At 47.9% G+C, this 18,669-nt stretch overlaps 1 protein-coding gene across 4 annotated transcripts in view; it reads right to left on the reverse strand.

Moving 5' to 3' along the window:
• Nucleotides 1-11,388: 11,388 nt before the first annotated feature.
• Nucleotides 11,389-18,669, reverse strand: part of RP1L1 (RP1 like 1) — a 46,883-nt gene continuing 39,602 nt past the window's right edge. For 2 of the 4 annotated variants that reach the window (XM_079968371.1, XM_079968370.1), the window contains one exon: nt 11,389-18,621. In XM_079968371.1, coding sequence (XP_079824497.1) covers nt 12,197-18,621 — 6,425 coding nt within the window. In that variant the 3' untranslated portion in view covers nt 11,389-12,196. The remainder of the gene's footprint in view (nt 18,622-18,669) is intronic. The other 2 variants (XM_079968372.1, XM_079968373.1) reach the window with 2 other exon arrangements.

The raw sequence follows: 18,669 nt of genomic DNA on the forward strand, positions 1-18,669 counted from the left end.
TATGATTCTATGACTTCTCTAAGTTCCAGTACAGGCATAGGCAAACTCGGCCCTCCAGCTGTTTTGGGACTACAGCTCCCATCATCCCTGACCACTGGACCTGTTAGCTAGCGATGATGGGAGTTGTAGTCCCAGAACATCTGGAGGGTCAAGTTTGCCTATGCCTGATCCAGGACATGCATTTCTGTGCAAACTACCCCGCCCCCCCCCAAAATGCACACTTTTGGGACATGTGCTTTGTTTGGAGTAATGCATTGCAAAATCCGGACAAGTCGCTGCGCTTTGTTTTGGGAAGTGTGACTGAGCTTGAACCGAACTGTTTTCCTCTCGCATCCCTACTCACAAGTAAATCGTTTGCAGGCTGCAACCCGTGAAGGCCTGGGCACAAGCAATTATGGATTAAGTCCTTAATTAAAGACTCTCGTCCTCCGCGTAGGAACCGCCACCACCCTGTTTCCCGAAGAAATTCCGAGCAAATATTCCTGCCCCATCTATAGATCATAGACTCAGAGCAGTGACATAATAAATAATCCACCGTAAGTTTTTAAAGGTAAACCCCGGCATGCTATTAATAACCATCCTGGCCCCATATATCAAAGTGAAGCCTTCCCATTAGAGCTGATCCCTGGTCTCTCTCTGCTCGCCTCCTGCTGCCTTCCTTCGTTGCGTCTGCTGCTGTGAATTGTACCGCTCCGTATTGCTCATCTCAGGGAACCGCCGTCACCTTGGGACTTGATGCCAACTGCCCAAGCTGCATCTCAGCTATTCCCTGGAATGGTCCTGCAAACTTGAGACCACATAACACCGGTCCTGAAAGACCTCCATTGGCTCCCCAGTACGTTTCCGAGCACAATTCAAAGTGTTGGTGCTGACCTTGAAAGCCCTAAACGGCCTCAGCCCAGTATACCTGAAGGAGAGTCTCCACCCCCATCATTCTACCCGGACACTGAGATCCAGCTCTAAGGGCCTTCTGGCGGTTCCCTCACTCCAAGAAGCGAAGTTACAGGGAACCAGGCAGAGGGCCTTCTCGCTGGTGGCACCCGCCCTGTGGAAAGCCCTCCCATCAGATGTCAAGGATATAAACAACTATCTGACTTTTAGAAGGCATCTGAAGGCAGCCCTGTTCAGGGACGTTTTTAATGACTGATGTTTTAATTACAGGTAGGTAGCCGTGTTGGTCTGCCATAGTCAAAACAAAACAAAATAATTCCTTCCAGTAGCACCTTAGAGACCATCTAAGTTTGTTCTTGGTATGCGCTTTCATGTATCTGAAGAAGTGTACATGCACACGAAAGCTCATACCAATAATAAACTTAGTTGGTGTCTAAGGTGCTACTGGAAGGAATTTTTATTTATTTTGATGTTTAAATGTACAGTGGTACCTCGGGTTACATACGCTTCAGGTTACAGACACTTCAGGTTACAGACTCCGCTAACCCAGAAATAGTACCTCGGGTTAAGAACTTTGCTTTAGGATGAGTACAGAAATCGCGCAGTAGCGGCAGCGGGAGGCCCCATTAGCTAAAGTGGTGCTTCAGGTTAAGAACAGTTTCAGGTTAAGAACAGACCTCTGGAACTAATTAAGTACTTAACCCGAGGTACCACTGTATTTCTAATCTTTTGCTGGAAGCCGTGCAGAGTGGCTGGGGAAACCCAGGCAGATGGGCGGGGTAGAAATAATAATAATAATAATAATAATAATAATAATAATAATAATATCATCATCATCATCATCATTTTGATTTTGTATGCTGATGTATGCTGTAGGTTCACCCAAACAGGGAGAGAAGAGAATGCCAACCAAAACTTATCTGAACCTTTCCAAATGAAGCAAAGGTAAGAGAGAAAGCGCTTTCTATTTCACCTGTGGAAAAGGAGTGCTTTTCCCCCCTGAAGCTGAATGTGATGAACCCAGAAGGAAGCCACTGTCATCTCTAGGGAACCACAGCTAAAGTTCCAGTTCAGCAGTTGCTCTCAGTCATAGGCAGGAATCCCCTCTTGGGACTCAATTAGCAAGGCCTCAAATTAGGAGCACAGAGACTTTTCTCTCCCTGGAACTTGTCCTGCTCACTCGGGAACGTTGTTTTCCATGAAGTATGCCGTTGACTTTAAGGGTGCATTGACCATATTGGCCATACAGTGGTACCTTGGTTCTCAAATCAGCCTTCTTGATGGTCCAGCTCTCACTTCCATACATCACGACTGGGAAAACCATAGCTTTAACGATATGGACCTTTGTTGGCAAGGTGATGTCTCTGCTTTTATGGATCTATAAAACTAACAGCTTCACCTTTGGGTCATGTTAAGCAGGGCTGGCCCTACCCTTAGGCAGAGTGAGGCAGGGGACTCAAGAGTGGCAGCCCCATTTCTCCTGAGCGCCATGGCTACTCCTTCCCCTGTCAGCTTTGAGCAAAGATTCGGTTGTCGTTGGAGCAGGCGAATCAGCCTGTTTTGGTTCTTCATTTTTCCACCCTTAAGTTCATTTGTCCACATTTCCACATCAGTTTGGATGCTGATTCCCCCCCCCCAAAAAAAACCTACTCATGAAAATTCATCAGCATCGCATTGCAAATTTCTTCTGATATACCGTATTTTTCGCTCCATAGGGCCCACCTGACCATGGGGCGCACCTAGTTTTCAGAGGGGGAAATCAAGGGGAAAAATATGATCCCCCCCCCCCAGCTCTGGGAGCAGAGGACAGGCTGTGCGCAGCCTGTGCGCTTCTCCCAGACCTTCTCCCTGCTTTTGCAGGAGGTGGCGGAATTCCTTTAAGGAGCGCACGGCTTCTGCAGGCTTTTCTACGAGGAGGGAGAAGGGACTGACGCAGCCAGTCAGTCTCCTGTCTTCCCCTCGGGGAAAAGCTTCAAAGAGGTCGGGGAGCAGCGCAAAGGCGGCGCTCCATAGGTACATTTATTGATTGATTGATTGATTGATTGATTGCATTTATATCCCACCATGGAGCTCTCAGTGATATGCAATGGTTCTCCCCCACCCCACTTTATCTTCGCAACAACCCTGTGAGGTAGGTTAGGCTGAGAGGCAGGGACTGTCCAAATGGCCAAGTGGGGATTTGTACCTTGCCCCTAACCACTACACAACACTGCCTCAGCACTGCCTGATAGACACATTTTTGCAAAGCTATCTCCTCTAATATTAAGCATTTTTGTAATTTTTTTTTTTAACCAAATGCATGCAGCTTACATGGCTGGAGAACTGTGCTTTCAAAATCCAGAGGACTACAAAATTCAAAGGTAGGAAAGTTCACGTTTACGCATGAGCTGGACTGAATTTCTGCCCCAGCCACCTTCTGTTTTTGGAATAACACCCTTGTTCTAGTTTGGTCCTGAGAAAGGGCTCTATCCATTCATCTCAATACCTGGGCTACAGACCTTCTGGGTACCTGCCTGAATCCACACTTTTCCTCCAGGTGGTTAATGTCATCCGAAGGTGAGGCTGATCAGATTAGATCCACAAACCGCTTCTGCAGTTGGTCGGCTGCCACAAGAGGCTGACAATGTAATTAATTCCGCCAGTGATAAGAACACAGCCATGGAAGTTCGTTAAGAGGAGGTGTGGATTAACCTCCCCCTTTCACTCTGCTCTTTGCACCTATGGGATGGAACATGATGCAATGACTTTAAGCTGGCTTTGCAAACACGACTCTGCAGAATTGATGGGGACGGCTGTGGCCGTGGTGATTTTCTCTCCCAAGCAGCTATTTAGGAGCCTGTTTAGCAATGGGTTTCTCTGCTGCGCATCATGCTATGGTCTTGCCCTTTGCATGGGCCGGATTTAGGTTTGATGAGGCCCTCAGCTACTGAAGGTAATGGGGCCCTTCATATGTCCAGCCGTCCTTTGTCAACAACAAATTGTTGCTGTTCTTTGTGTTGAATATATGCTCTATGGTAATTTATGGACCTAACAGGTATCTCCCGCAGTTGAAGACAGGAGTGCCTAGCATGCTCTGGTCCATAGGGTCACGAAGAGTCGGACACGACTAAATGACTGTTGTTATTTAGTCGTGTCCGACTCTTCGTGACCCCATGGACCAGAGCACGCCAGGCACTCCTGTCTTCCACTGCCTCCCGCAGTTTGGTCAAACTCATGCTGGTAGCTTCGAGAACACTGTCCAACCATCTCGTCCTCTGTCATCCCCTTCTCCTTGTGCCCTCCATCTTTCCCAACATCAGGGTCTTTTTCAGGGAGTCTTCTCTTCTCATGAGGTGGCCAAATTATTGGAGCCTCAGCTTCACGATCTGTCCCTCCAGTGAGCACTCAGGGCTGATTTCCTTCAGAATGGAGAGGTTTGATCTTCTTGCAGTCCATGGGACTCTCAAGAGTCTCCTCCAACACCATAATTCAAAAGCAGACTAAACGACTAAACAACAAATAGGTATCTAAAGCCATTTGTACATGTTGCCCTGCAACCAGTCCATGCAGAATGTAGGCACCCTGTATATAGAAAGGAGCAAACCAGTGATATTTTAGGGAGCAGGCTAGCAGGTGGGGCCCATGACTTACATCATAGGAGCCTACACAACGCAAAACGCTGTTGCTATATGTAGGTTTTATTCTATTTGTTTTTTATCTTGTATTTTGAAAATGTACATCCAGTTTTTTCCCCTTTAATTTTTTTGGGGCCCCCCAAGAGAGTGGGGCCCTATGCTAGAGCTTGTTTAGCTTATACAGTGGTGCCTCGCAAGATGAAATAAATCCGTTCCGCGAGTCTCTTCGTCTAGCGGTTTTTTCGTCTTGCGAAGCAAGCCCATTGACGGCTTAGCGGATTAGTGCTATTAGCGGCTTAGCGGCTTTTAGCGGCTTAGCAGCACCTTCCTTCGGACTCCAGACTTTTGTGGCTGTATGGTCTGCATTGTGCTTGTGTGGCAGCGGGAGGGGGTGGGTAGGAAATGTGAACCCCCCCATTCCAGATTCTTGCCCCTTTCTTCTTCCATGTGGACATTAATGCACTCCCTCAACTCGAGAGAGAACAAAGGTCTGGGTTTCCACAGTCAGCCTGGATAGCTCAGCTGATTAGAGCATGGTGCTGATGATGCCAAGGTTGCAGGTTCGGTCCCCATATGGGAAAACTGCATGTGCCTGTCTTTATATATATATATAATAATTTTTTATTCATTTTCCAAACATTTTTATGTAATCAACTCATATTAACTCTCACATTCATCAATTTTTGACTTCCCTCAGTTTCTCTGCCAATCTTTCGTTAAAATTTCTATTGTTAACGCATTTCTGAACTTATTATTGCCTTTAACCATTCCTCTTCCTTTCTCCTACTTTCTTTTTTACAATATTTCTTAATTTTTCACAGAGACTCTTCAAAACCAACAAGCGTTGTCTGTGCATCACATATGCTTTTCAGATAATCTGTAAATTTCCCCCAGTCCTCGATAAACTTTTGGTCTTTCTGATATCGAATCTTCCCGGTCAGTTTATCCAATTCCGCATATTCAGTCAGTTTCATTCTCGACAGTTGGAATTTCTTCCTGCTTCCATCTTTGCGCCAGAAGTATTCTTGCAGCTGTTACAGCATATTGGAAAAGTTTACAATCTTTTCTATTAATTTCATTACCTACCAATCCTAGTAAGAAGGCTTCTGGTTTTCTAACAAATGTATATCTCAACATCTTTTTCAATTCCTTATATATCATTTCCCAAAAGAGCTTTCACCTTTTTGCATTCCCACCACATATGATAGAAAGTTCCTTCTTTTTCTGTACATTTCCAACACTTGTTACATGTTTTATACATTTTACCTAATTTAACTGGCGTTATGTACCATCTATATACCATTTTCATTACATTTTCCTTCAACGCGGTACACGCCGTAAATTTTAACCTGCATGTGCCTGTCTTTGCAGGGGGTTGGACTAGATGATCCTCAGGGTCCCTTTTCAACTCTATGATAACATCAGCATACGCCCACTTTTAATGGAAGTTTTGGCGACTCTTCATTTTTTGATGGTGTTTTGTTTGGGTTTGTGTGTAGGTGTTTGGCCAGTTTTTTTTTGGGGGGGGCATATGATTCTGAGAAAGAAAGTCCTTTTTTTGTGCAATTAAACAATGGAATCCACTCTCACGGGAGGCAGAGATGGCCACCAAAGTAGAAGGTTTTAAAAGAGGACTGGATGAATTCAAGGAAGAGGCAGAGGCATAGGAAGGCCAGGTGGTATCCGGTGTGGAAAATTTCTTGCCCCCCCCCACATTTATTTATTTATTTATTTAGGCCTGCAAAAATGGTTTTACGTTATTTCATATTTTCTTACAAAGGAATCATCATCATCTTCATCATCTTTTATTTATATCCTGCCCTCTCTGGCCGAAGTCAGGCTCAGGGCGGCTAACATCAGATACGTAACATTGGTATAAAATCAAACAATAATTAAGCTACCTCCTAAAAACATGTCAAAATCAAATTAAAGTCTAATTAGGTGGCTTTCCGCAGGGTTGGGGTTAGGAACAGCAAGTGCTCCGCTAAACTGAAATCTCAGCCTTCACAACATAGGAAAACGGCCAAGTCAACAGCTTTTTTCGTGGAAGAGGGTCAAGATATTCACTGATGTGCATGAAATTTCATATACAGCTATATAATCCCTTGTATAGTAAGAGAAGACCTTTGGAGTAAGCATTTTTTTTTAAAAAAAAAAGTTTTTTTATGAACTGCCCTAGTACGGCAGTAATTGTTCCTTGATAATTTGTCACACCCCCTCCATGATGGCACCTGGGGCTGACAGCCCCCCTACCCCCCTCCTTTGCCCCTCAGGGTCGCTTCCAACTCTATGATAAGATCAGCATCCATTAGATCTGGGGTTGCCCATATTGTGCCCTCAGACACCCCCTTGGCACCCAGCAAGACCACCTGACTCCCCACTTTTAATGAAAGTTTTGGTGACCCCCCTTCATTTTTTTTTACTGTGTTTTGTTTTGGGAGGTGTAGGTGTTTTGCTAATTTTTTTTTGGGGGGGGGTGGGTGTGCACATGATTCTGAGAAAGAAGGTGCTTTTTTGTGCAATCCACTCTCACGGGAAAAAGTGGTGGCCTTGTGATAGGAGTTTTGAGGTCTTAGATATATGTTAAATGTTCATAAGTGTACCAACCAAGCATGTACATAGATCAGCACAGGAAGACCAATCTGAAGCCATTTTTGATTCCCAGACTGACCAAATGTTTTTTCTCTGCAAGGAGGAAAATGGAAAAGCCTCCCCATTATCTTTTCCTTCACAAATCCTGTCTTAAGGGCACACTTAAGATATGAATAGGGTGTGATCCTGTGACCTGGCTCAGGAGCCAAGTATTTATCATTACAAAAGACTGGCCAGGCTCCCCAGGCAATCCAATCAAGTGACCATTAAACAGGTAACCTGGCAGACAGGAGGTAAACAAAGCACTCAGATTTCTGCTGTAGACCACCCTTTCTGTGATGTAGGTATGGCGTATCTGGGGGGGGGGGGTTTGGTCTTGAGCTACACCCCTTCTGTGATGTATGTATGATGTTTCTGGAGGTGGTCTTGGACTCCAGGGAGGGAATTTAAAATGTCTATATAAGGGCTGACACACCTTTGTTCTGGGTCCTCCTCCTTTCCTGCGTGTGAGGGGAGCACCCTGTTGCAACAGGTCAACAAAGATCAGGCCTACGAGCTGCTTTGCTTCTCAATATTCTCTGGTTGGCCTCTGTTATTCTCTCCTACCAATAGGGAACCTACGTAAGGACTCTGTATGGGCTCTTGGATACCCCATAAGGAAAAAGGGCAGATTTTGTTTACAAGTCACAGCCTCCAAAGTAGAAGGCTTTAAAAGAGAATTGCATGAATTCATGGAGGAGGAGAGCGCTACCAGTGGCTATTAGGCATGATGGCTGTGCCTCCACAGTTGGCTTCTGAATACCAGTTGCTGGAAACCCCAGGAGGGGAGATTTGGTCTTGTGTTCGAATCCTGATTGCCAGTTACCCACAGGTTGGCTACTGTGAGAATAGGATAGTGGCCTGGATGGACCTGATTCAGGAGGCTATGAGCATCACCAGTTTTTCTTCTGGGTAAAGGTTATTTTTGTGGGCCTCTGGCAGCTTCTCAAATGTCCATTTAGGTTGGAGGTGAAAGCCCCATCCTAATTATATCCTAATAATATACATTTTTTAAAAAAACCAGAAGCATTTTTACTTGGTATTATAGGTCAGGACATTAATAGGCAAGATGTTAAATTGTTTTTATATGCAACAACTGCGGCAAGCGTATTGTTAGCCCAGAAATGGAAACAAGAAGAAATTCCGACGAAAGAAGAATGGCAGACGAAATTAATGGACTATGCAGAATTGGGCAAAATGACAGGAAGGATTCGAAACTTACGGGACCAGAGATTTACAGAAGATTGGAAGAAGTATATGAATTATTTGAAGAGCAACTGTAATCAACAAATTACGCTAGTAGGACTACAAGAAGTTTTGTAAGGAGAAATATACAAAGCGTTACAAAGTAGAAAAAGATAGAGATATTGGTTATGAGTTTGAAATGTAATAGGCAAGATAAGAAATGCATACTGAGAGATTAGACTGGAGAATTTTCAGACAGGATTGATGGAAGTCAAAAATTTGAATAAGATGTAAAAGTATGTTTAATTATTGTTGAAAATGATATGTTAAAAAAACTAATAAAAAATTATATACAGTGGTACCTCGGGGTACATACGCTTCAGGTTACATATGCTTCAGGTTACACACTCTGCTAACCCAGAAATAGTGCTTCAAGTTAAGAACTTTGCTTCAGGATGAGAACAGAAATCGTGCTCTGGCAGCGTGGCGGCTGCAGGAGGCCACATTAGCTAAAGTGGAGCTTCAGGTTAAGAACAGTTTCAGGTTAAGAACGGACCTCTGGAACGAATTAAGTACTTAACCCAAGGTACCACTGTATATATATAAAAAAGAAAGAAATCCCCATCCTAAATGTCCAAGGGAAAATGGAAGAATCCCAATAGTGTTTTTGTATCCAATGTGCAAACCAATTTTGTGTATGTGTGTGTATACAGAATCAGGTCCATCTGCAGCTTCCAATCTCCAGTCTCCTCCCAGCACCTTTTCCTTGTTTCACTGGAAAATCCAATTCTTGAAGCCTGGCAGGCTAAGAGGAGACTTGGGGAGGGTTGGTGAAGGAAAAGGATTGAGGGTCAAAGCAACCAAGCTCTCCTTGTGCTGCATTAGGGATGAAATCCGAGATCTGCGGACATTTGATGACGCTTTGCAGGAAATATTTGTGGGAATCGAAGTTCACCGGCTTCCTCGCATCTCTGCTCCTGGTGTTTCTGCCCATGTTCATGCTTAGCAGCAAGGAGAGGCTTTTATGCAAGGAGCAAAGAGTCTCGAATTAGAGAGCTCAGCCCCAGAGCATTTCCTGCCTGACCTAGAGAAGCAGCTCATGCAGCACAAAGGTTCAGAGCAAGGGAGGCAGCTAAAATTAGTCGCACTGCCAGGTTAAACTGAGAACTAGCCCTTCACGGCCTAGGACCCTCGTACCTACGGGACCGCCTCTCCTGATATTGTGATAGGAATTTTATGGTCCTAGATATATGGTAATGTTCATAACTACAAGTACATAGATCAGCACAGGAAGACTGACCTGAAGCCATTTTTGATTCCTAAACTGAGCAAATGTTTCTCTGCATGATCAAAGTGGAAAAACCTCCCCATTGTCTTTTCCTTCACAAATCCTCAGGTGGCAATAGGGACGCAGGTGGCGCTGTGGGTTAAAGCCTCAGCGCCTAGGGCTTGCCGATCGAAAGGTCGGCGGTTCGAATCCCTGAGGTGGGGTGCGCTCCCGCTGCTCGGTCCCAGCGCCTGCCAACCTAGCAGTTCGAAAGCACCTCCGGGTGCAAGTAGATAAATAGGGACCGCTTACCAGCGGGAAGGTAAACGGTGTTTCCGTGTGCGGCTCTGGCTCACCGGAGCAGCGATGTCACGCTGGCCACGTGACCCGGAAGTGTCTCCGGACAGCGCTGGCCCCTGGCCTCTTAAGTGAGATGGGCGCACAACCCCAGAGTCTGTCAAGACTGGCCCGTACGGGCAGGGGTACCTTTACCTTTTACCTTTACCTGTGTTTGAATAGGGTGTGAGCCTGTGACATGGCCCTGGAACTAAGTATTTATCACTATTTATCACTACAAAAGAATGGCCAGGCTCCTCAGGCAGTCCAGTCAAGTAACCTGCCAGAGAGGAAATAAACAAGCGACAGGAGAAAAACAACATGCAAATGTTCTGTTTTAGACCGCCATTTCTGTGATGTATCTGAGGGGTGGTCTTAGGTTACACTCCTTCTGTGATATATGTATAATGTTTCTGGGGGTGGTCTTGGTCTACAGGATGGGGATTTCAAAAGTCTTTATAAGCCCTTGCACACCATTTTTCTGGGTCCCTCTCTCCTGCAGGTGAGGGGAGCACCCTGTTGCAACAGATCAATAAAGATCAAGCTTACGAGCTGCTTTGCTTCTCAATGTTCTCTGGTTGGCCTCTGTTATTCTCTCCTACCAATAGGGAACCTATGTAAGGACTCTATATGGGCTCTTGATTACCCCATAAGGGAAAGGGGGCACATTTTTATTTACAACAGAATGCCCCACGGAGGACCTTAAGATAAATAGTAATACTCTAGAGGTCCCGGGTCCTAAGGAAGTCAGATTAGCCTCAACCAGACCCAGGGCCTTTTCAACAACAACAACAACAACAAATAGTACCAGTAGGTCATTCTGACCAGTTGCCCACACGCCAGCCTCCCAATTCATTTGGGCAGTGATTGGCTGCACTTCATCCAAACCAACAGGTTCAAGTGACAAGGAAAGGGATTTTGTCTAGACTTTAGGAGGAACTCTCTGGTGGTATTAGAGGGACGCGGGTGGCGCTGTGGGTTAAACCACAGAGCCTAGGACTAGCCGATCAGAAGGTTGGTGGTTCAAATCCCCGCGATGGGGTGAGTTCCCGTTGCTCAGTCCCTGCTCCTGCCAACCTAGCAGTTCGAAAGCACGAAGTGCAAGTAGATAAATAGGTACCACTCTGGCTGGAAGGTAAATGGCGTTTCCGTGCGCTGCTCTGGTTCGCCAGAAGTGGCTTAGTCATGCTGGCCAAATGACCCGGAAGCTGTACTCCTGCTCCCTCGGCCAGTAAAGCGAGATGAGCGCCGCAACCCCAGAGTCGGCCACGACTGGAACTAATGGTCAGGGGTCCCTTTAGCTTTACCTCTGGTGGTATTGGCTGTTTGACAGAGGAGCAATACAAGGTACAGGATCCCTTGGAAGTGGGTTGGGAGAAATGACCTTTGAGGTACCTTCCAAGTGCATGGTTCTAGCTTCCCACTGGGGTGGGGCATTTAAAAACAAATAAAGAAAAACATAAATAAACAAATCAGGTTTGTTTTATTTTCTCATGTGATACTCATCCATTTTCCACATTTCATTCACATTTACATTCTTGACTAAAAACGAACAATTAAAAAAAAAGCTATTTTTTTAAAATATAAAAAGGCAGGGGGAACCCACACATTTGGAAAGACAGCCTTCTTGCTGTTTAAACCACACACATTTTATACAGCGGTGCAAATGAGATTTGATTGTCCTTTTCCATCAACCATTTCCCCCTGGAAAGCTACAATTCGCTTGGTGGCGGGCAGGGAGCAGAGATACATATTGCTGCCTTTCAAGTAAAAGGGACGACATATTGTCTCCGTGGTAAACACATAATCTGTTGAGCAAAGTTGGATTACCTTAAAAGTTCAAGCAAGCTGTGACGTTCAGATGACGTGCAAACGTCGTCAGCGAGTGGAAAGTGACCTTGTCTATGCGCACGAAACACCTGTGGAACTCCCTGCAGGTTTGTCCATAAGCAAAGCTTCTCATTCAAGAAACAAACACCCTGTCCCCTTGGGAGCAAATTGTTCGCCCTAACGACTTGAGTGCAAGGGGCTCTGAAGGAATCCCAGTTTGACATGTGGAGAAGACACTCCCTGTATGACAATATTCGCCACAGGAAGTTGCTTATCTGCACTGCTGTGGCCGATTCCCCCGTTACAAAGATGCACAGGTATTTGCGCTGCCAATAGACGCAAACAACATCGAGGGAATCAGAGGGTGAGAGATGTCTGGTTTAGTAGGACCTGAGAAAACAGACGCTTCTCCGATGGTCCCCAGACTCTTGTGTGGCTTATTCTAAAAGTCCAGGTCGTCTTGATCAATCGCCTCTGAGCTCGCCTCCTTTTTAGGGACTGGGCTGCTTCCACCTTTGCTCTTGCCAGTTTTGGGTTTCTTCTTTGCCTGAGGTGATGCTTGGTCTTCTTCTTCCTCTCCCTCTTCCTCCTCCTCCTCCTCTTCTTCACTATCTGGGTACATCTTTGTGGGTTTGGCCTCTGCGTCGCCTTCTGTCTCTCCATCCTCTCCACCACCACCAACACCGTCCTCCAGTTCCTTACAGTCTTCTTCTTCTTCGCCACTCCCCTCCTCAGACCCTTTCTGGGACTGCTGGGAACAATTCCCCATAGAGGAGAAGGCGGAGCTTTTTCTCTGGGTCTCTGCCCCTTCTTCCGTTTCTCTGGGGTCTTCACTGCCCCCGTCCTGCACAGGTTCGCTGCCCTTCCCATTCACCTCTGCTTCGTTTTCTCCTGCTTCTTCTACTTCTGTCTCTGGCTTGGCATCGCCCTCATCCTCTTCTTCACCGTCTGCTGGAGGCTGTTCCTCCGCTTCTGCTGGTGCCTCAGAGACCTCGCCATCGTCAACATTTGCTGCACATTCAGGTTCGTTATCTCCTTCAGCTGCCTCTAGATCGGCTGCCACACCATCAGTTTCATCTTCCGTTTTAGGTTCCTCTGCAGCTTCTTCTTCTTCGTCTACTGCCTCTTCTTCCTCATTCATTTCACCCTCTCCTTCACTTTTGGCTCCCACTTCCTCATCTTCTTCTTCCATTGCAACCTCCTTTCCCCCCTCTTGTTCCTCTGCTTCCACTTCCTCTCCCCCTTCTTCCTCTTCCCTTCCCTCTCCCTCCTTTTCTTCTTCCCCTTCCCATTCCCCTTCCTCCTCCTTTTCTTCTGCTTCCTCCTCCACCTTTTCTTCTACTTCCTCCCCGTTTTCTTCTGCTTCCTCCTCCTTTTCTTCTACTTCCTCTTCCTCCCCCCCCTTTTCTTCTACTTTCTCCTCATGTTCTTCTACTTCTTCCCCCTTTTCTTCTTCTGCTTCCTCCTCCCCCTTTTCTTCTACTTCTTCCTTTTCTTCTGCTTCCTCCTCCCCCTTTTCTTCTTCTGCTTCCTCCTCCTTTTCTTCATCAACTTCCTCTTCCTCCTCCCCTTTTTCCTCTGCTTCCTCCTCCCCCTTTTCTTCTACTTCCTCTCCCTTTTCTTCTTCTACTTCTTCTAACTCCTCCCCCTTTTTTTCTACTTCCTCCCCATTTTCTTCTGCTGCTTCCTCCTCCTTTTCTTCATCTACTTCCTCTTTCTCTTCCCCCTTTTCTTCTACTTCGTCCTCATTTTCTTCTACTTCCTCCCCCTTTTCTTCTACTTCATCCTCATTTTCTTCTACTTCCTCCCCCTTTTCTTCTACTTCCTCTCCCTTTTCTTCTTCCGCTTCCTCCTCCCCCTTTTCTTCTACTTCCTCCTTATTTTCTTCTACGTCCTCTCCCTTTTCTTCTTCTGCTTCCTCTTCTACTTCCTCTTCCCCCTTTTCTCCTACTTCCTCCTCTCCTTCTCCTCCTTCCTCCATTGCTTCCTCTTGTGCTTCCCCACCTACTTCTTCATTCACAGTTTCCTCCCCCTCGGCTTCCTCACAGTTCTGATTTTCTTCCTCCCCATCTGCTGGGGCTTCTGCTGCTTCACCGTCGGTCACTTCCTGCTCTACTTCTTCCACATCATCAGCCAACACTTCCTGTTCTGCCTCAGCTTCAGTGGCCTCCCCTTCTGCTTCCTCTTCTGCAATGTCCTCTTCTGCCTTGCCTCTCTGCATCCTCAGGATTTGCTGTAGGTCAAAGGCCTTCACAATGGGGGCATTGGCTGCCACCACCGGCCCTCGAGAACGCAGGGCTTTGGCCTCCATTTTCTTCTGGAAGCAGGCATCGCAAGGGCAGTACTCGTCTTCCCCAGGGGGGTCACTTATATCGTCTCTGATGGTCGTACTGAAAAAATCTAATTCCTCATCTAATTCCCTTGTCTCGCGCGGCTTGCTGCGGTCATTGTAGAGGGACATTTTGTGAATGCTCTGCAAACGGCGCCTTCGGTTTTCCACTTGCAGGATGGAAGAATCGCGGCGCAGCTGCTCGTCCGGAGGCCTCGGGACCCTCCTGCCCGCCCTGCTTCTGATTTTCCCTAACTCTTTCTCAATACTCTTTTGGATCCTCCGGCTCACTTCCTCTTTCAGCTGTGCAATCATCAAGTCCAACTCCTCACTATTTGGCAAGTTCCACTTCACCTTGAAATCGTTCATGGCGCTGACATAGTGAGCCATGAATTCCTTCTCGATCTTCTTCAAAAGCTTTAGCACCCAAACCGGGTCGGGGTCGATAGATTTCTGTGGGGTGATGAGGGAAGCTTTTGCTGTGGGTTGGTGAGAAACTATGTTGCTGGATACTGTGTCAGCTTCTGACTCATCCACCAGCTGATTTTCGACACTCGCTTGGGGTTCGCTCTTATTTGTGTTTGGGTCGGGTTCAGCTTGACTGTTGCTTGGCTCTTCAGCATTCTCTTGGTTGTCGCTTGGCTCTTCAGCCGCTTCAACATTCTCTTGATCATTGCTTGGCTCTTCAGCCTCTTCAACATTCTCTTGATCATTACTTGGCTCTTCAGCCTCTTCAACATTCTCTTGATCATTACTTGGCTCTTCAGCCACTTCAACATTCTCTTGATCATCGCTTGGCTCTTCAGCTGCTTCAACATTCTCTTGATCATCGCTTGGCTCTTCAGCCTCTTCAACATTCTCTTGATCATTACTTGGCTCTTCAGCCACTTCAACATTCTCTTGATCATCGCTTGGCTCTTCAGCTGCTTCAACATTCTCTTGATCATCGTTTGGCTCTTCAGCCGCTTCAACATTCTCTTGATCATCGCTTGGCTCTTCAGCCACTTCATCACCATTCTCTTGATTGTTGCTTGGCTCTTCATCAGCTTCATCAGCGTTCTCTTGACTGGGACTCCCTTCTACTTCCTGGATAGCGGGGTCCTCTTGGGTCTGCTCAAGAGGGTCTGCATCAGCATCATCAGCTTCTGCCTGTTCCACCTTGACATCTTCCATTTCTACTTCTCCAGCAACTTCTTTATCTTCCTCCTCCTCCTCCTCGCCAACGTCACTGCCCTGGTTCTCGTTGGTTTCTGTCACATCCTCTCCTCCAGTAGAGGCTGCCTTTTCTTCTCCTTCAGATTTTAAGCAAGGCTGGGAATGCTCCTCTTCCTCTTCCTCACTACAGCCTCCCTCTTGCTCTGCCTCCTCTTTCGCCTCTTCTTTGGTGGGTTTGGTGCCATTCGTTTTCTCTGGCGACAAGGCACAGTCTCGGGCACCAGCAACACTCCCCTCTCCCGAGCCTCCATCGCCACTGCTCACATCCACTCCAGAAGAGGACAAGGGTGTGAAGTCGCCGTCTTTACGGTCCTTGAAAGTGGAGGGCACTTTTTCAGGGGCCTCTCCTTGGAGGCCTGAGCTCGTGCCCCCTTTCTCTGACGTGCACCCAAACCAGAGAGCCTGGAAGATGTTCAACAGCTCAGTGTACCTTGGCCTATTCAGGCATTTGCTGGACTTGCTTGAGGGGTCCAGCTCTTCGTCAAGGATCTGCAGGCTAGCCAGGCACGTGATCAGAATGTTTGCCGAGTTGCTGAGCTTTCTGCCCATCGTAGGGGAGACTTCGGGCAAGCTGTGTGAACGGTCCAGCTTGGCTTCTTGCTTGGAAGCCAACAGCGCCTTCATGATCTGCACGGAGGTCTGGATGGTGCTGGGCAAGTCCTTTTTGTGGTTGTTCTGGCTGGAGATGACAGAGTGGTTGCATTCTGCTTGGCCTGCCTTAGCCTCTTCTGACACCGCTTTGGAAGCTGCCTCGTCATTGAGATCCTCGTCGGCTCCCTCCTCAACGGCCCCCTCCTCAGCTGCCTCCTCAGCTGCCACTTCTTCTTCCTCCTCCTCCTCTTCTTTCTTTCCTTCTGACTCCTCTCCCAATGATTCCTGGTTGTTTGAGCAACTGGGCATTTCAGCATCCAGTTCTGTGCCGTCTCCATCATCCTGCATCTCACATTTCATCAGCAGAGTCTTTGAGGGGATCTTCCTCAACCACTCGTGCACAACTTCTTCTGGAGAGGCGTTGGGAAGAGAAGAAGGGATGATGTCCTCATCGCCTTCCACCTCAGCCTCTCCTGCCTCATTATGCAGCGCTTCAGAAGGATCCCCTGGCCCGTTCTCCTCCATTTCAGTGGGCTGCGAACGGGCTGCTTCCTCTTCCTCCTTGCTCGCAGTTGGCTCCGACCCAGCGGCGCTGGCATTGTTCGATTTCTTCTTCAGCACCGCAGACCGACTTTTTTTGCCGCTCGGCTTCCCTTTTGGGGGAGCTGGGCAGTGCGAACTGTACATGGACACAGACTCTGATGCCAAAGCTTGGCTAGAGCGTTCCGCGTTGGAATGGAGGCTGCTTTTCTTCTTCCTCGGCTTCGAGGATTGCGCCACGCTCGACTGCGAGCCAGCATGCTCGCTCCTCCCTGACGCCTCTGTCTCTGCGCATTTACTCTCCAAACGGGAAGACGCAATCGACTGGATGCTCCCAAGGCCATTGTTTCTCGCTGCCGCCATGCAGCCACATTTGGAGCATGTGGATTCGAACACGCTCCCCGGCCTTGATGCTTTGTCAGTTCCGTTTTTCCCGTTGGAATTGGAGAAGCTGGAGCCAGGAGACGATTCCTTGCTGGAGGAATCTGGCTGGCCGCCCTCCTGGATGCTCTTGGAGGACTGGCTGCAATGTCCGGAAGAGCTACTTGCACTCTCCATGTTGCCGGCAGGAGGTGCTGCCGCTTCGCTTAAGGACGACACGTTGGAACGAGGAGAGCTTGAGTCGTGAGATGCATGGCATTCTCCCTCTCTTCCGTCCATCTCTGGGGAGCTTTTGGAGTAGCAAGAGGCCCTGCTGCTCGACCGTGCATCTTCTGCATGCAGAGACCGTTTTGTCCTCTTTTTCTTGATGGTGGACACCCTGGAGACTTTGGCGCCTGCCTCTCGGTGATTGTGACTGTGCTTGCTCCTCCTGGAGGAAGAGGAAGCTGCCACGCTGCACACCTGCGTCTCGTTGCTGTCTTCTCTCTGGCTATTCCCATTGCAAGCTTTGGAATGGAAGGACCGTTCTGTGGAGCACCTCCCGCACTCGCTGACATCATCCCTGACCGATTGGTTGGACGCCACATTTTCCAAGGCGGAATGAACTTCGCTGGTCTCCTCTTGTTCCTTGTCCGCCTCTTCCTCCACGGAGAATGAAGAGATTGGCTGAGAGTCTTCTGAAGGCTCATCTGGGCTGTCCCTTTTCTCAGGTGTTGTCCGCTGAATGGATTGGCTGTAGGCGCTCTTTGGAGAGGACGGGCAGCTGGTCTCTTCCAATTCAACCTCTTCCCTCGCCTTGATGCTACGGGAGGAGATGGTCCTCACCATGCTGCTGCTCTCCTCGCACACTTTGATCTGGCTTTCCGCCGAACAGCGAGACGATTTCGACCCGCTGCTCCCCGCCCTGCTGCTGCTGCCCTCCATTTGTTCTGCGGTCGCCGTGGAATTCTCCTCATTTTGGGAACTGGCTAAGCAAGCTGCGGAATCCATTTCCACAGGTGACCCCCTTTTGCTCGTGTTGCTCTGGCCGTGTCGACAACGGCATTTTTGCACCGCACGGTATTCTATCCTGTTCTCTACGGTCTCCGAGTAGCAAGAGGATTCCCGTACGACATGCTTGGAATATTCTTCTCCGCTGGACGAGGTGCGGCTGCTCTCGACGGAGGCCGTCTTTTTGCGGACGACCCTACGGTGGGACGACGTGCTCGAGCAAGAAGAGTGGGTGTACCAAGTGTTCTTGACCCATGGCTCCTCTTTCTGGGAAACATGCATGGGGTTCTTCCAAATGTCATAGTCTTTGCACGGCTCACCGCAATTGTGGCAACACGCCTCCTCGTTTTCGGACACGTCAAGATTCGAGATGTAGGAATCGGCATCGCTGGGATATAATGAGTCATCCACCTCAGAGTTGACCTCTGGGTTCTCTTTCTCTGCGGGGTCAGTTCCATTGTCTTCGTCTATGCCCATCTCTTCACATGGCACCTTGCCCCTCAGACTGGACTTCTGGATATGTGTGGACCACTGGAGCGTCTCGTCGTTGAGCAGGCGGAAGCGGACTTTCATCTCAACAGACAGGCTGCCATCTTTGTTCACATGCACCCTCTTCTCAATGTCATCGTTGACCAAGGAATGAACCAGGTTGCCCGCTTTAGGGCGTGGGCAGTGGCTCAAGCAGGGGGCGCCATTCTCCGGCGATGTCACGAGGCCGTTTGGATAGGATTTTTCCGATGACAAAGAGAATCTTGCGGAGCGATTGCTCAAGGCCGACCGCGGATGAATCACACTTTTCTTGGCTTTGAGTCCAAAGTTCACTGGAGTTTGCGGGAGATGGGGGTGTTGAGGAAATACAAAAAGGGAAA

Source organism: Podarcis cretensis (assembly GCF_951804945.1).
Source record: "Podarcis cretensis genome assembly, chromosome: 3".
NCBI classification, from domain to species: Eukaryota; Metazoa; Chordata; class Lepidosauria; order Squamata; family Lacertidae; genus Podarcis; species Podarcis cretensis.